Source organism: Podarcis muralis, chromosome 2 (assembly GCF_964188315.1).
Source record: "Podarcis muralis chromosome 2, rPodMur119.hap1.1, whole genome shotgun sequence".
In the NCBI taxonomy this organism is placed as follows: Eukaryota; Metazoa; Chordata; class Lepidosauria; order Squamata; family Lacertidae; genus Podarcis; species Podarcis muralis.
Genome location: NC_135656.1, coordinates 1827311 through 1842970, shown reverse-complemented (window position 1 = coordinate 1842970; position 15660 = coordinate 1827311). Strand labels below are relative to the sequence as shown.

General features: G+C 44.3%; 1 protein-coding gene across 3 annotated transcripts in view; it reads left to right on the top strand.

Moving 5' to 3' along the window:
* The window catches only part of COL5A3 (collagen type V alpha 3 chain), a 125305-nt gene that overhangs the window by 13110 nt on the left and 96535 nt on the right, over positions 1–15660 (top strand). For all 3 annotated transcript variants that reach the window (XM_028721183.2, XM_028721182.2, XM_028721181.2), the window contains exons 2-4: positions 11208–11375; positions 11648–11861; positions 14538–14700. In XM_028721183.2, the coding sequence (XP_028577016.2) occupies positions 11208–11375; positions 11648–11861; positions 14538–14700 (545 nt within the window). The remainder of the gene's footprint in view (positions 1–11207; positions 11376–11647; positions 11862–14537; positions 14701–15660) is intronic.

The window sequence follows — 15660 nt, the reverse complement described above, 5'->3', positions numbered from 1 at the left end:
CCTGTCCCCCAAAAACAGTACTTCTGTCTTGTCAGGATTCAACCTCAATCTGTTAGCCGCCATCCATCCTCCAACCGCCTCCAGACACTCACACAGGACCTTCACCGCCTTCACTGGTTCTGATTTAAAAGAGAGGTAGAGCTGGGTATCATCCGCATACTGATGAACACCCAGCCCAAACCTCCTGATGATCTCTCCCAGCGGCTGCATGTAAATGTTGAAAAGCATGGGGGAGAGGACAGAACCCTGAGGCACCCCACAAGTGAGAGCCCAGGGGTCTGAACACTCATCCCCCACCACCACTTTCTGAACACGGCCCAGGAGGAAAGAGCGGAACCACTGTATAACAGTGGCCCCAGCTCCCAGCCCCTCAAGACGGTCCAGAAGGATGCTATGGTCGATGGTATCAAACGCCGCTGAGAGATCCAGCAGAACTAGGAAACAGCTCTCACCTTTGTCCCTAGCCCGCCGGAGATCATCAACCAGTGCGACCAAGGCAGTTTCAGTCCCATGATGAGGCCTGAATCCCGACTGGAAGGGATCCAAATTGGATCTTCAATTGGATCTTGTGTACAAGAGGTGATGGGGGTGGAAATAGTGGTGCTGAAATTCCTAGGATAATGAGGAGAAGAGAGTTAGGGCTACATGCGGCTTAGCAGAGGAAAACCCATTTCTACTGGTCAGCCAGCCATTTTGTATTGTCCATGGAGAAGCCAGCTACTCTGAATGGGAGAAAGTTTAGAAGATACTGTTCCACTGGCCTGCTTGGCCTAGTGTATTGCATACACATTTATTTTATTAGCCACCTTAAGATCTTCTGTAGGAAAAAAGAGATAGGAGTTAATGAATAAATCAAGTGTGATGGTTGTTCAAAGAGCAGACCTAAGAGACAAACAAGGTGTTATAGCTATCTTGTTCAGGCAGAGTTGTGGGGAGGGGTGGCTTTCCCCCACCTAAAACTGATCTTTCTTCATCATAGTGATGGTATTTTCTCCTGTGGTCAGTACTGACTTATGTGCACACCCTTTCTTCACAGTTACTCTACTGGGAATCTAAATTTATCATCTGTCACTTCCATTCAAGCCTAGTTTGCACCAAGCCACTTCAACATGCAGGTGAGGGAGGAATCTTATTGATTATCTGGCCTTTCATACTAGCAAAAATTCCTTGCAGAACCCCAAGAACCCCAAACCATTGGTGAGAAGAGTAAGCAATAACTTTCCTCTCCCTTGTTCCCTGCTTCTGTACAAAGGAGAAATATATAAGTCTCCTCCTGTATCTGCACTGTGAAGCAGCCCAGCCCAGATGACACAGGTTTATTATTTCCCTGAGAGCTAGGCCTCAGACTTGCAGCCTGGTGGGGTTTTCTGCTTGCATTCCTCTCTTTGGTACCAGCACATTATGTTCCTTGGGATCAGATCCTGACTACATGAGGCGGGGCCTGGGATCATCTCAGTTTGGGGCAGAGCAGGTCAGGGCTGGAGCCTACAAGCAGCCAGAGACCACCCACAGTGCATTTTTTCCAAGCCACTTGCGGTTCATCATTTCCTCCTCAGCTCCCAGGCTGCAGCTTTGTGAATAAGCCTCCTCCTTCCCACCCAAGCTTTCCTAGTATCCTTCATTCCATCCTGACCCTAGCCCTGTCCCTTCTCCACATTTTTGATGCACACTAGGGCAAATTGCAGATGAAGAGGGAGATCCCTTATTTAGCTTTCCAACGTCTTTTTTAAAAGGTAAAAACACAGCCATGAGGAGAGGGAATTTAATCCTGCCCCCCTTGCCATTTTCCTGATTGAAATTCACCTTCCTGAACTGCTGTTAGCCCCAGGGGGGAAGGCAATGGCACAATATAGGTACTTGTGTTCCTGCTGGGCCTAGAAGTGAGCTTGGGGGACAATTTTGATCAGGGAAATGGCACTGGAGGAAGGGTTAAGCCACCTTTCCTCAGTGTGATGGCCCAGATCCGGTTTTTGCATTCTCCTATGTCTTCTTTTCAGCTTAAAAAGATGTCTGGAGATCCAGTCATGGACCTCCCATGTCACATGTACTTTTGCATTCAAATCCAATTCAGAGCTTTTTGCTGCCTGATGTTATCCAAAAACATTGTGGGGGAATGATAAAGATACAGAATAAGCGATGCTGGGTCCACTTAGCCCTATGGTTTTCAAACTCCCTACCCACTGGGAAACATTTCCTCGATTTGCCAGCCAAGGACTCTTTGCACATGTCATTGCAGGAGATTTGGTTGGAGGCAGCTGAAGACTAAGTGGCTAGTGGCTCCATGCAGGCATACTCTGTGCTTCCCTGTGACTGAATTTCAGGAGAAGGTTGGACCTCTTTTAAAGATCATCTTGCCATGGGACCCTGATAAGCTTCCCTGGAACTTCATTTGGAAAGTGCAGATGCCATTCAAAGTTATGCTACCCATAAGCAACGGCGACATCTGTTAGCTAGAAGCTAATAGAATGAAACTCAGCATCTGGTAGTCTGAGGAGTAGCATAGACATGGAGGCTCAGGTTTGGGCTATTTATTTGGGCTATAACAGTGAGATCTGCAACAAAATGTTTTATTGAACTTATTTCAGATTTTAAAAATATGTTTTATTACAGGTTTTGTTTATTTTAAAATTGGAACCTTTTTAGTTCAATATTTCAGATGCTCTCAGCAGAGACAGTCAATGACATTTGCAGCCAACTCAGAATGGAGCCTGGCTAGTATCTGTGGTTTTGATTTCCCACCAATCATCCTAGAATATTCCTGATCTAAATGGCAGGTTGCTCTGAACCACAATCTCATTTCTCTTGTGGCCTCAGACACATAGTTGGGTTGGGTGATATTTGTCTCGCATGCTTGTGTGAGCCCTTCTCACCGTCTCTGGGTGTGTACTTGCATGAGAAACTGTGTCATGTGAGTCAGAAGCTCATAGATCTTAACCATGGCAACTTCTCCAATCTGAGAACTTTGGAAAAATGTGCTTTCCAGATTGCAGATGTTCTTGCAGCCAAGATCCATGAACTCTTGGCTTATATTGCATGCTTGCTCACATGAGCACGCACTCCTGAGCTGTTGAACTAGCCCTCAGTTTTTTCTCCCCTTTGGCTTCTGATGTGAGATTTTGTACAACTCTTGTTTATTAGATGGAAACAAAAAATCTTGTTCACATCTCTTTGTGTTTGGAACACTGGCACACAGAATGTATCCATCTCAGCTTACTTTAACATGAACAAAGGCAAACCGCATTAGGGATTAATTCAGAAGGCATGTGTGAAACTTTATGGGCAGAATTCCATTTTCAATCCCCCTTTGCTGGCTCTAAGAAACGGATTTCCGTGGGAAATCTATCTGCCTGTTCAAATTTTAGTTAGCCGTGTAAGCACACTGTCATTCTTTCAATATTGTCAATTGCTTGTTTCTGTTGAACCACCCTCATTGTTTTTTGTGCACATGTGCATCACACACAGTTGCACTGAATCATGGGTTTTGTAGTCTCAAGGCTGGGGTGGGGCAGCCTCTCATTAATGGGCAGTTCCTATACCTGCCATTGTATGTGATGAGGCTGCAGCCAGAACACTTTCTGCTACAGGAGTGGAAAATATGGGTGGGATTCAACTCATGAGCTCTGCCAGCAGAAGCCTATGCAAAGACTTCTGTTAGTGCACCAAGACTTCTTCCTCTCCTTGCCCTGCACCCTCCCAAATTGGCTCTGCAGAGGTTCAGGGTAACCCCTGGAATAGCACACATGGGAGAACAGGGCAGATTGTTCCATCAGGCAAGCATAAATTCTTGCAGTGATGGAGCAATAGGTTTAGCGTGATGTTGAATTCCTCTCTGAGACCCCCAAATAAAAATTGCTAGGTAGGCTGTTCCCTCTCTTTAAAATAACCAGGTAGGCTGGGCCTGCCTCAAATTCCATCCCTGTTTTGCCCCTGTTCCTCTGCTGGCTTACCTTCCTCCACTGCCGACTGTGGGACAAACTTAAAAGTCCTGCTGGTCACAAGAGATGGGGGAAAGAATGAGCTTCATTCATGGAAGGAGTCAGGAGATGTAACAGCTGCAGCTGCCAGTTAATGCATGGTGGTTGTTAAAGGATGGAGGAGAAGAGCAGCAAATCAATTATTCTGGAGTAGATGCCTGTTCAAAGTTATTGGTTTTGTGCAGAAATCCATTCCCTACTTTTTTCCACCTCAAAGGAGACTGTGGGAGGGCACTGCAGAGTTCTTTCTTGTTCTGCATGCTAGCTGTGAAGCTGTTCTTTCTATTGTAGGCAGCAGATCCCTAGGAAAGGAGTGTGTTTGCAGGAGCAGGGAAAGGTCTTCATCTTCCCCCAGTTTCCCCTTGTCCTCCTCCCAGCATAACTACAGAACTACAGGTGCATTAAGCTGCTGTCGAAGTGGTACTTGTGCTGGCTGGATGTGGTCTTAGTTCCACTCTGGCCAATCAGTTCCCACTGGGCTCAGGCTAAGCCTGCATTCAAAACAGGCAGTAGCCTGTGTTGTGTAATGGGCTCAGTTGTACAACTTCAGACTGGTGGTGAGGAAATCACATTTTTGAATGTTTCCTATGTTGTTTTGTGTGGCTTTAAAAAAAGAACATCCCTGCAAGTAGAAAATTTGCTCAGCAGCAGTCTGGGCTACCTTTCTATGTGTAAGGAGTTTAAAAAGAAACAGGGAAGGGCATTGAAATAGTAGATCACCCTCGGGGTCCCTTCCAACTCTACAATTCTAACTCATGTGAAATCTGTTTCATATAAAACAGAACTGTAGATCCAGGCCACATTCTGTTGCGTGTGTCAGTTTGTTTTATAGAATTTCACTCTATAGGTGGGATTCTACTTTGATTTTGCACATCTAACTGCAACGTAGGCATGCTGCGTGATTCCCAAACTCCTACATTCTCCTGTCTTGGGGCTCCCTGAAACCAGCCTTTGTTGGCAGCGGGTTGCTGGTGACATTTAGAGAGGGACAAGAGATTGTTTGCAGATGCTCAGCTCCCAAGGTCACATTTTCCACCACTGAATTTCTGTGTGCAAATGGGATGGCAGGAAAACAAGCCTCCCCCACACATCCCCATCATGCCCAGTTGCCATCCCAGCATGTGGCTGCTAATGTGGGAAGGTAACGTGGAAATCCTATTGAATGCTTTGCTTGGGCAGGGAATGGTGACGGGGGTGGGCAGAGAGCAGCAGAGCGGAGACAATAAGTCCATTGGGAGCATTGTCAGCTGGAAGCAGGATCTTAGAACTAGGTCAAAGGAGCATGGGAGATGGGACAGGCTTGTGGCTTCTCTAAGGTCAGAGGTTCCACGTTCCCATCCCAATGCAGGAGGCAAAAAGAATTTGGTGGAAAAGGACTGAATGGACAGACTATGGTGTACTAGAACTCCCCACACAATTCCCAGCAAAGGTTAGAAAATTTGTTCAGAGAGAGAGGGAAAGAAACCATTTTTTAACCTCTAAGGAAATCTTTCTGCAGCCTCCTCACCCATCCCAACCATTGTGGAAGCTATTCTCAGAAGTGGGGGTGATGCATGCGAAACCTCCAGTTCTCTTGCTACAAGGACCCTTAAAAAATACAAACATTAAAAATGCTTGAATCAAGTGAAACAGACCTTCTTGTCAGTATGCGAAGCACACAATAGACCCAGACTTAATTCTGAAGGGAGGGGGAGAAATGGTAGGACCTTCCCTCCTTGAGAAACTGCCACAGACAGCTTTTTATAACCACAGTGAGTGATTGAGGGGAGGTGTTTAATTTCCATAACCAATTTATTAGCTTTTAAGGAGCCACAAGGCTCTTTGTGGTGTTCAGTTCCAGAGCCATGGGAGGTGCCCGAGCTCAAGTCTGCCAGCTAGGATATGGTTCTCTGCCAGACCAGCCCTTGTGCCCTTTCCTGATGGATGGAGGCTGTGCATAGATTGTCAGGGCACTCCGCATATGCGCAAATGCATTCCTTCCTTTAATGTAGCTTGGCTTTTTCTTGGCTGAGCCCTGGCTTCTATGCATAGGAGGGGAAGAGAAGGGACACGACTCCTCCTTTGCCTCCCCCCTTAGTCTTTTAGAAATGGCTCTGCAACCCTGTTAGAGAGCCTTGCTCTCTCTCACCCCTGGACCAATGGACACACATAGGCTAGCCTAGGAGTATGTGTGTGTGTGTGAAACACAGGCAGAATTTGCTTCTGTAATAAATCAGGGATGTCCCTGGAAAATAAGGACACTTGGAGGGTCGGCACTTCCAATTCATATCAGCTATATACTCACGGTGTGGCCTTAGAAGCTGCTTCATGCCATGCCAGGTTTATCTGTCTAGCTCTGTACTGTCTACATGGACAGGCAGTGGCTGGACATTCACCTCTCCCTCTCCCTGACATTGTATTTGAATGATTTCCTTCTCTCTGTTTTTACCTGTTCTCATTTTATCTGTAAGATGCTGTGAAGTCCTGTCAGGGAAAAAGGCAGTGTGTAAACAACAACAACAACAACAACAACAACAACAACAACAACAACAACAACAACAACAACATAATTGCAACCCTAGCCTGCCTTACTGGGATGTTGAAATATATAAAATTAAATATGGACACAGCTCTGAGGGATGGAATTCTAACGCAAGAAAAAGATAGGCCCCACAAATGAGCCGTGGCACCCAACACATTACTTTGAATTGTGGCATCCTGTGCCATCCTTTAGTATAAAGCATCCAGGCCAAGGGAAGCCACAGAAACACACACACACAGGCATTCTGGACATTGCTTTAGTCCTTTAAATATATGTGTGTGTTTAAGTATAATCTTTTGATTCAAATGAAAAATAAATAAACTGAAAGTTACTTTTCTAGATATTTCTGTTATTTCCCTTTACATACCCTCCAACTTTTCTCCGATGAAAATAGGGACGTCCCATCCCATGATTATAATTTTACTATTTATACCCCACACATCTTACTGGGCTGCCCCAGCTGCTCTGGGCAGCTTCAAATATATATAAAAATACAATAGATCATTAAACATTTAAAAAACTTTCCTATACAGGATTGCCTTCAGATGGCTCGGGGGTTGGGTAACTCCATACCCTCCAACATTTGTCCAAGGAAAATAGGGACATGCTAAAGAAAAACGGGACATTCTGGAATCAAATCAGAAACTGGGACGGCTTCTCTAAATCAGGAGAAATAGGGAAATAGGGACACTTGGAGGGTCTGCCTTTAATCTAACACAGGTCAAAAGATTAAATTCTGTGACAGCAATAACTCAGTGGGGTTGATGTTAAAGCTGGTGCCTTAATTAACTTAACATACTTATTGGTACATTATTTGTTAGTTCCTTAACGCTTTGCTTAAAGCACAGGTAGGCTTCTTTTTAAAAGCTAAAAAACTTAAAATAAAATAAAAACCTTGTATGAGCAGCCCACTAATAACTGAGGAAATAACCTTATGAAGAACTTTGTCAGAATGAGGGAGGTTGACTCAAATCCCCCTGCGTTGGGAGTTTGCTGGAACCCCTTTGTGTGGAAGAAACTGCCATTTTTTCCCACTTCTCAGTATATTGAAAAAATATATACAAAGGTTGAAAGGCAGGAAGCGTGCCCACCTGTTGGAAGAGAGGCCATCCGAATAGTGGCTCTGGTTGCTATAGGAACCAGAGAACACCAAGGAAGAGGTTGCCTAACACAGGATAAAGGGAGAAGGTTAGTTGGAAGTGACAGGGGGATTCCATTAATGCCTTTGGGTGCTTCCAGATGACTTATCTATAGAGCATTCATCCTTCTTTGTTTGCAGGGAGGCTAGGTGACGTTACATCAAAACAAGCATTATGCCATGCTTTCCAATGCAATTTCCCATCGCTTTCCTCATCACAGAAGTCCCATCTTTTTGGGAAATGGGTTTGTTGAGCAAGAGCTCAGTATCAACTTGAACTTTGCCAGTATGCAACTGAATCCCAGCCCAAACCATCAAAGGTCTGGATGCACCATCTCTCTCTCTATCTCTCTGAGCATCTAGAGATCTTGGTCTTCAGCAAGCCTATATTGCTTTAAAATACCTGCAACTGATACACTTTTAATAATAATGAAAACTGGGTTTCTGGGATTCTCCCAGTTTAGGAAAGATGCAGAATGTCTCTTGCATTCCAGAAGATGTCTGTCACAGTCAGTGGTTTGCCAGTTCTGGTGGGTTATATCTGGACGTGAGCCAAAATTTCCAAGAAGACAAGTTTCTGAGAACTTTTGTGAGATCTTTCTTTTCTTAGGCCCATCCCGTCCCTGGAAAAAGAGGACCACTTTGTAGAATTTTATCCAAATACTGTATTTTTCCATGTATAAGACAATCTTTCCCCCAAATTTTTTTAAGTTTGAAATTAAGTTTATACTCAGAATGTTGCAATTAAATATATAAATAAATACATGCCACCATCCATATTCTCCCCCCCCCCCAGCCTCTCCTCACTATTGGCCTCACGACAAACCCTGCAGCCCCCACTCCGGACATTGTCCCATCCACCTGGTTCCCTCAGCCGCCCCCTGGCTACCCAGTCCCCCCATTCCCCAAGCACACTCACTCAGGCAGCTCTGGCAGTCGCAGCTCCTTGATCAGCGTCCGCATCTGCTGGTGCTCATGGAGTAAATATGGTACATACCGTAAATACTGAGTCAAAAGTGCAACACACAGGTGGGAGAGCTGGAGCTGCAGCTACAGTGGAGTTACATTGAGCTGACAGGAGCAGCCGCCATTACACAGCTTGCCTCACTGTTTGATGTTTAAATATACTGTACTAAATATACCGGTGTTTTGAATATTTAATAAAATATAAAAATTGTTCAGTTTGGTGTTTAAAATATTTATGTCTTAATTTTGGGCTCAAAAAATAGGGGTCATCTTATACATGGGGGTGTCTTCTACACAGAAAAATATACTGGCTGCCAGCCTCCAAACAATGCCCCAGAGTCATACTAGGTCTGGCACATTGTGGTGAATGCAAAATGCTGCCCACACAGTCGATGCTGCCATTTGCAGAAGCTCTGCTATTGCCGCTGCTGTTGAGTATAACAGATAATGGACATGCAAGTCTTAAATGTGCCAGCTAATAGACCACCAACACTACCGTTGCTGGGCTGACATGGTCTGCCATATACAAATTTTCTAAGGCTTGGGTCTTCATTTCTTAGTTTCCTTTCATCCCACACCCACAGTGCGGCAAGCCTGGCTGGTTTTTATTGGCCAGGAGGGCACTCTGGTCAGCAGGATGTTGTGTTATCCCTTTAACCGCTGCCAGTGCTAAGGATGCCTACATGTTGGGAAGGTAGCCAGTGATGGCAAGAATGGCTCGACAGAACCTGTATCCTAAGGCCATGGTGAGATTGGCTTCCACAGGCATTCACTGGATCAGGCCAGAGCCCAGGCTGCCATGAGTCATCCATATGCTGTCACTGGTCTGGAAAGCTCCAGGGGAAAAGTTATATGGTCTGTTTGACAGATGAATTCCAACTTCTACTAGTTTGTGATGAAGCAGAAGGCACAGGAATAAATGTAAATGTGCTGCTTAAGTTTCAACCCAGGCCAGTCCTGTTTTCTTTCTGGATTTTCAAACATCTTCCAGCCTCACTATGGAATCCATTCTCAAGAATGGTGGTTGTGAAGTAGTTTCCCTTGCCTTTCTCATTTTGTAGATGCAGAATGACAAAAAGGTGCAGAATTCCCCCCACTTCCCTTCCCATTCAGTACACAGTGGGGTTTCTATCATGATTATTGATGGTGAACATAGAACAGAAGTGGTAATTATTGTTCCATATTAAGTTATCCATATTAAAAGTATGACATTCTGTTTAGACTCCTCAGTTTATTGGAATTTGAAGGCATGTTGCCACATGGCATATTTTAGGAATAAGATGCATTTCCCCCCATTCATCCAGCCCCCGCAAGTCACATGTGCCACGAGCTGAGTGCATGCAAGCCATCAGCCCATCTGCACAGCAGACGGAGATGAGGGAAGAGCTGGCATGGCAATGTGATGGTGCTCTGAGCCATGCCGTTCTGCTAGACTTGGCATGGCTTTGTTGTTGTTGGGGAATGATGGTCTCTAATGTGCAATATGGCCGTTATTGAATAAGGCCATCTTAAGAACATAAGAAGAGCCCTCCTGGATCAGGCCAAAGGCCAATCTAGTTCACCATCCATTTCTTCTCAATGACCCACCAGATGTTTATGTGCACCTCTGTGCAACAGCATTCTCCTTGCTCGTGACTCACAGTGTCTTCAGAGGCATACTGCCTTTGACAGTGGAGGTAGATGATCATGATGATATTAATTTATATCCCGCCTCTTCCCCAGTCTGAAACTTAAGGAAGTTTACACAGATAAAATAGAACAAGCTAAAAAGACAGAAAAGACCATCTTAAAAATGTAATTAAACACTAATAGACTTAAAATACTATAAAAGAGCCCTTTCCTCAAAAATAGTCAGTTCCCAAAGGCCTGTTGGAATAGAAAGGTCTTTACCCACTGGCGGAAGGACAGCAAAGAGGGAACCAGCACAACTTCTCTAGTAACGAAGTTACAAAATCGAGAAGATCCTCTCCTGCCACTGATTTTCCATGATTTTGTCTAATTCTTTTTTAAAGCCATTCACCTTGGTGGCCATTATGACTTTGGAAGGAACGTCAAGAGATACCTAAGATGCTGGTGCTGCTTTGGGACAAATACTGTCTGCTTCTGTATCTCTAAATGCCTATGTGTAATAGCAAATAAATGCAAATTATTAGGAAGACAATATGTGTTTTTATAAAGTTAGTATGGGTGCTTAAGGACTCTTAAGGTGGAGGGGAGGAAACTCCTGTTTTTCCATCACCAAATCAAAAGCCCAAAATGTTTCAGGTGAACCCAGAAGTTTTTGGAGTTTAGCTCCCTTTAGCCCCAGACAGCATGGCCAGTGGTCAAGGATGATGGGAGAAGTATGAAGTGTAAGAGAGGCATGGAAAGGGTTTCAGTTCCCATGGTGTCCAAACACTTCCTTTTTGATCCCACATCTACCTCTAGCTAAGCAGGTGCTATTGCTTTCAACAAACACATCATCTTTATGGTGTGTGGCAAGGCTTTCTCATCTCATAGAAGAAAAGTGACCTGTCTGGGCACAGAAGTGGGGACTGCCCTTACTCCCCCCCAGATATGACTTTGTATTGTGGCCAAGGTGTAACTGTGTCCTGTTCTCCCCTTCCAGATGGCCTTGTGGATGTGCTCCAGGCGTTTGGTGTGCGAGAGGGCAAAAATGGGGTCTCTATCGCTGCTGGTATCTGCACCCAGAGAAATGGCTCTGATGAAAGTGATCTTGCCTTCCGCCTAGAGAACCAGACATATTTCAGCGCCCCAACTAAGCAGCTCTTTCCTGGTAAGGGTGGAGCAGGAAAACTCATTGGATTGTGTATTGCATCAAAGCTGATGGGCAGACACTGAGCCTTTTTTGTAATATTTTTTGTTTAAATTTTCAAAAGTTTAACATATATTTCAGTACATGAATTTGTATTTTTCCAACTTCCCATCCCATTTTCTCCCCATCTGCTGCACAATACCTTCCATTTCTTATACCATCACTTCAGTACTGTTTTCTCTAATTCCTTCCCAGTTCTCACTGTCATGATGCGTTGCCTTCCTCCCTTGCAGATGGCTCCTTCCCAGTGGACTTCTCAATACTGGCTACTCTGCGAGCTGTCAAAGGAAGCCAGTCGTTCTTGCTCTCTGTATATGATGAGCAGGGAGTACAGCAACTTGGTGTAGAGATCGGACGGTCTCCGGTCTTCCTCTATGAAGACCAGCTTGGCCACCCAGTGCCTGAGGACTATCCTCACTTTCGCCGAGTCAACTTGGCTGATGGCAAGTGAGTTGGGATCGTTGGGGTGGGAAGAAGCCACTGAAAGTTGTTATCTGATTTGGGCACACATGCACACAACTGGAAGACCAGTTTAGGTCTACAGTGTCTTATATATTTTCAAAGAGCTGATGGTTGTACAATGAAAGTCTCATGGGGAAGGGCCACAGCTCAGTGGGTAGATCATCTGCCTTGCAGAAAAAAAGCTCTTGGTTCAACCCCCAGCATCTCCAGGGCTAGGAGTGTCCCCTGTTTGAAACATGGAAAGCCACTGCCAGTCCATGCAGACAATACTGAGCTAGATGGACCAGTGGTCTGACTCAGTAAAGACAGCTTCTGTATGCTTCTATCATATTCCCTTGTGCACACATTCCCATCAGCCTCTCCGGTCAAATAGGTTTTGCCAATTATCAAAACCTTTTTAAAATCCTTGAACAGAGATAAGAAGAATGAGTGGACACTCCCCACCTCTGTGGACACACCTCAGGCGCACACATACACAGATTTTTCCTAAGGTGGTATCCCAGCCCTAATATTCCACTTTCTAAAGATGGGGAACCTGTGGTCCTCTAGCTGTTGCTGGTCTTCAGCTTCCATCAGCTGGAGTCAGTATGGTTGATGGTCACGGCTGATGAGAGTTGTCATCCAGCAACGTCTGGAGGGCCAAATGTTCCCCACATCCACTTTAACTCTTTGCTTTGATAATTCCTTGTTAAATGCCATTGACTTGTGGTGAGACATTTCTGCTCATCTCCATCCCATGATTCTCGTATCCCATATCTGTTCCTGTGGTCTTCTCCAATTACACCATTCCTTTTGGTATGTGTGAAGTAGTGAATAAAGTATTGGGTTTGATCATACCGGACATTTGTTCACATTATTCCAGGGCCATTAATTTTACTGGATGGTCTTAGCGAGTTCTTTATCACATACTCTGTCAACCCAGCCTACCTCTTGGGGATGTTGTGAGGATAAATGAGATGTGAACTTTTAAATGATATGGAAGTGATTATCAGTGGAGATCTTCAGTCCAAGATTTAGCTGAGTAGTTCAAATCCATATATCAAAGGGTTGGTGTATTGGATAGCTTTTGGACTGTGAAGAGCTGGGTTCAAATCCCCACTTGTACATTTTCAAAAAACTCGCTGTGTGGTCTTGGGCAAGTCACTCTCTCTCACCCTAGTCTACCTTATAGGATAAAACAGATAACCACACATGTGCTTTCCTGAGTTCCTTGGGAACAGGGTGGGATACAAATAAAGTGAATTTTGAGATGTGGGAAACAATCATTATTTATATGAAAATTCAGTATTGCCTCTTATTATTAGAATTATTTTTTAAGAGTTCTTTTAGGTTTACCCAAAGACGTGCAATCTGCCATGGTCAGGTTGGAAACTCACATGTTGAGCATAGAGAGCCAAATAGATAAAAGAATTCTCTGTTACTGGTTTAGAGTTCAACAGATGGACAACACTAGGCTACCAAAAAAATGCCTGATTGAGCTCTCAAATGGATTACCCCTTAAAAACTGGGTACATCATGCTGCCCAACTGATGGGCAAATATGATCTCTCAGTGACTGAGATTAAAGAACTCCCCTTATATTCACAGAAAAATATTTTTAAACGAACCATAAGGGCAGTGGCAACTAAAAACGATCTAAACTCTATGTGCACATCTACATGCGCCCCATTGTATTTTAAACTTAGAGAGGTCAATGAACACATATCTTATTTTAATGAATTGACTTTTGCACAGCTTCGAAAAGCTTTTACAGAGCTACGACTAAATACAATAAGCTCTGCTTATAGAGATGGGAGACATAGAGGCATACCAAAAAACGAACGTGTTTGCATTAGGGGATGTTCTGAAGTAGAGGACCTTATGCATTATATCTTGCACTGTCCGTTATATAATGATGCAAGAAAAAGATTTTTGGTACCTATAATGACAGGGTCCCCTGGCCAGAACCCCCTCGATATGATGTTATATCTCCTTGCAGACACAGATAAGTATGTGACCTGGCGGGTAGCACTTTTTGCAACTGCTGCCAGGAAAATTAGAGCAAATTATATAGCCAAGGTAGCCATTAACTGTAAAGGAGATGAATTTATTTGATCCTATCTATCTACCTCAGGCTATGCTCTATCTTTGTCACCAAACTCTGAGTATAAATTGCACACTGTATTAATTGATATTGTTTTTAACATTAGTGACCATGTGATGATTTTAGCTTATGAATTTTATTGTTTAATGTTTTTATTTGTACATTGGGGTACTTTTATAGCTTTGTTTAGAGTATGTAATGTTTTAATAATATAAATGTTTTAAGCCTTTTTTTACCAATTCAGTATATTTACTTTTAACTGTCAAATAATTCTGTGTACATTGCGGCAGCCTTTGGCTATGTGCAATAAAACTGACTGAGACTGAGTATTGCCTCTTTTCTCCTCCTGGATCATATTCCCACAGCTTCTTTTATGCCAACAGCAAATAGCACTGTTTCCAGTCTCATTCTCTTGGCCTCTCTGGGTCTGTTTCACATCCCCTAGAACTATACATGGTGAAAGTCAGTCCACTCCACTGTCAGATGAGAGTGTGATCTAGGTCCCCAGTGCCCTGTTTCCAGGCACCTTATTTATCCCACTTAATACCCACCTTTCTGACCTGTACCATCCCTTGGCAGGTGGCATCGCATTGCTCTGAGTGTGGAAGGTGGGAATGTATCTTTGAGTATTGACTGTGAAGACCCTGCAATACTTCCCCTAAAGCGAGGCATGCAGCCAATTGTCAGTGTTGATGGTGCGACCTTGCTTGCGGCTCGCCGGCCGGATGAAGATGTTTTTGAGGTAGGAAAGATCGTTCAGAAGTCTCAAATGCTTTCTTTGATCATTTCATGCACCTCTAACTGCCGCCAAAGAGTGTACCAGTCAGTTAGATAGTCTATATTTGCCTACAGATGTCTTCACAAACAAAACTCTAGTTGGGATGCATGACCACCCAACATCTGGCCTTACCTATGTGCCAGCTTTGTTTCTTATGGGAGTTACTGAATCCAGAACTCTCTGTACCCAATTCCAGTCATGCCACCTTCTTCCGTGGGTCTGGCAGGAATCTGGGAGGCTGGGTGGACTTTGGGCTCACAGGGCCAGATATTTTATAGTGCCACAAATCTTATAGAATCCAGATGCCATATTCTGCCCTAACAGCCACCTTGGCACCCATTTCCACCCTTCACTCTCTGAAGCTTGCTGCCTGTATGGTTGAGGGAGTTCAGCAGAGCCTGCCTTTGTAGGCCTGTACTGGCTGCCGGGTTTATGTTAGGATCTTTCTTATGGAGCTTCACTTTATTTCAGGCAGGGACGGCAGACACAGAACTGAGTGGGCTGTCCTTTTATGGCCTTGGAGTCACAATGAGAAAGTTAGATCATCATACCATGGTCCTGTTGTGACTGTGACAGTGGAAACTTCTGGTATGGGTTGCCTGAGCTCATGAGATGACACAGAATATTGTCTGCAAACATTTAAGCTACTCAGGAATGTTTGCTGTCAGGATCAAATGAAGAAAGGGGACAGTTGTCAGTTTGGCTGGGATTAAAACCTCACATAGGCCTTATGACTGGAAAGAGGTCCAAGAGGTAGTGAAGCTGAAGGACAGGGAGCCCAGAGATAATGTAAGTGATGGAAGGGTGCACAATAGGCAGCAAAAATGGCTTGTCAGGTAGGGCAGAGCTGCAGCAAAAGCCTCCAGGCAGTAGTGTCATGGCTGCTTATGGGGAGGAGGAGTAAGGCAGCAACAAGATCAGGGC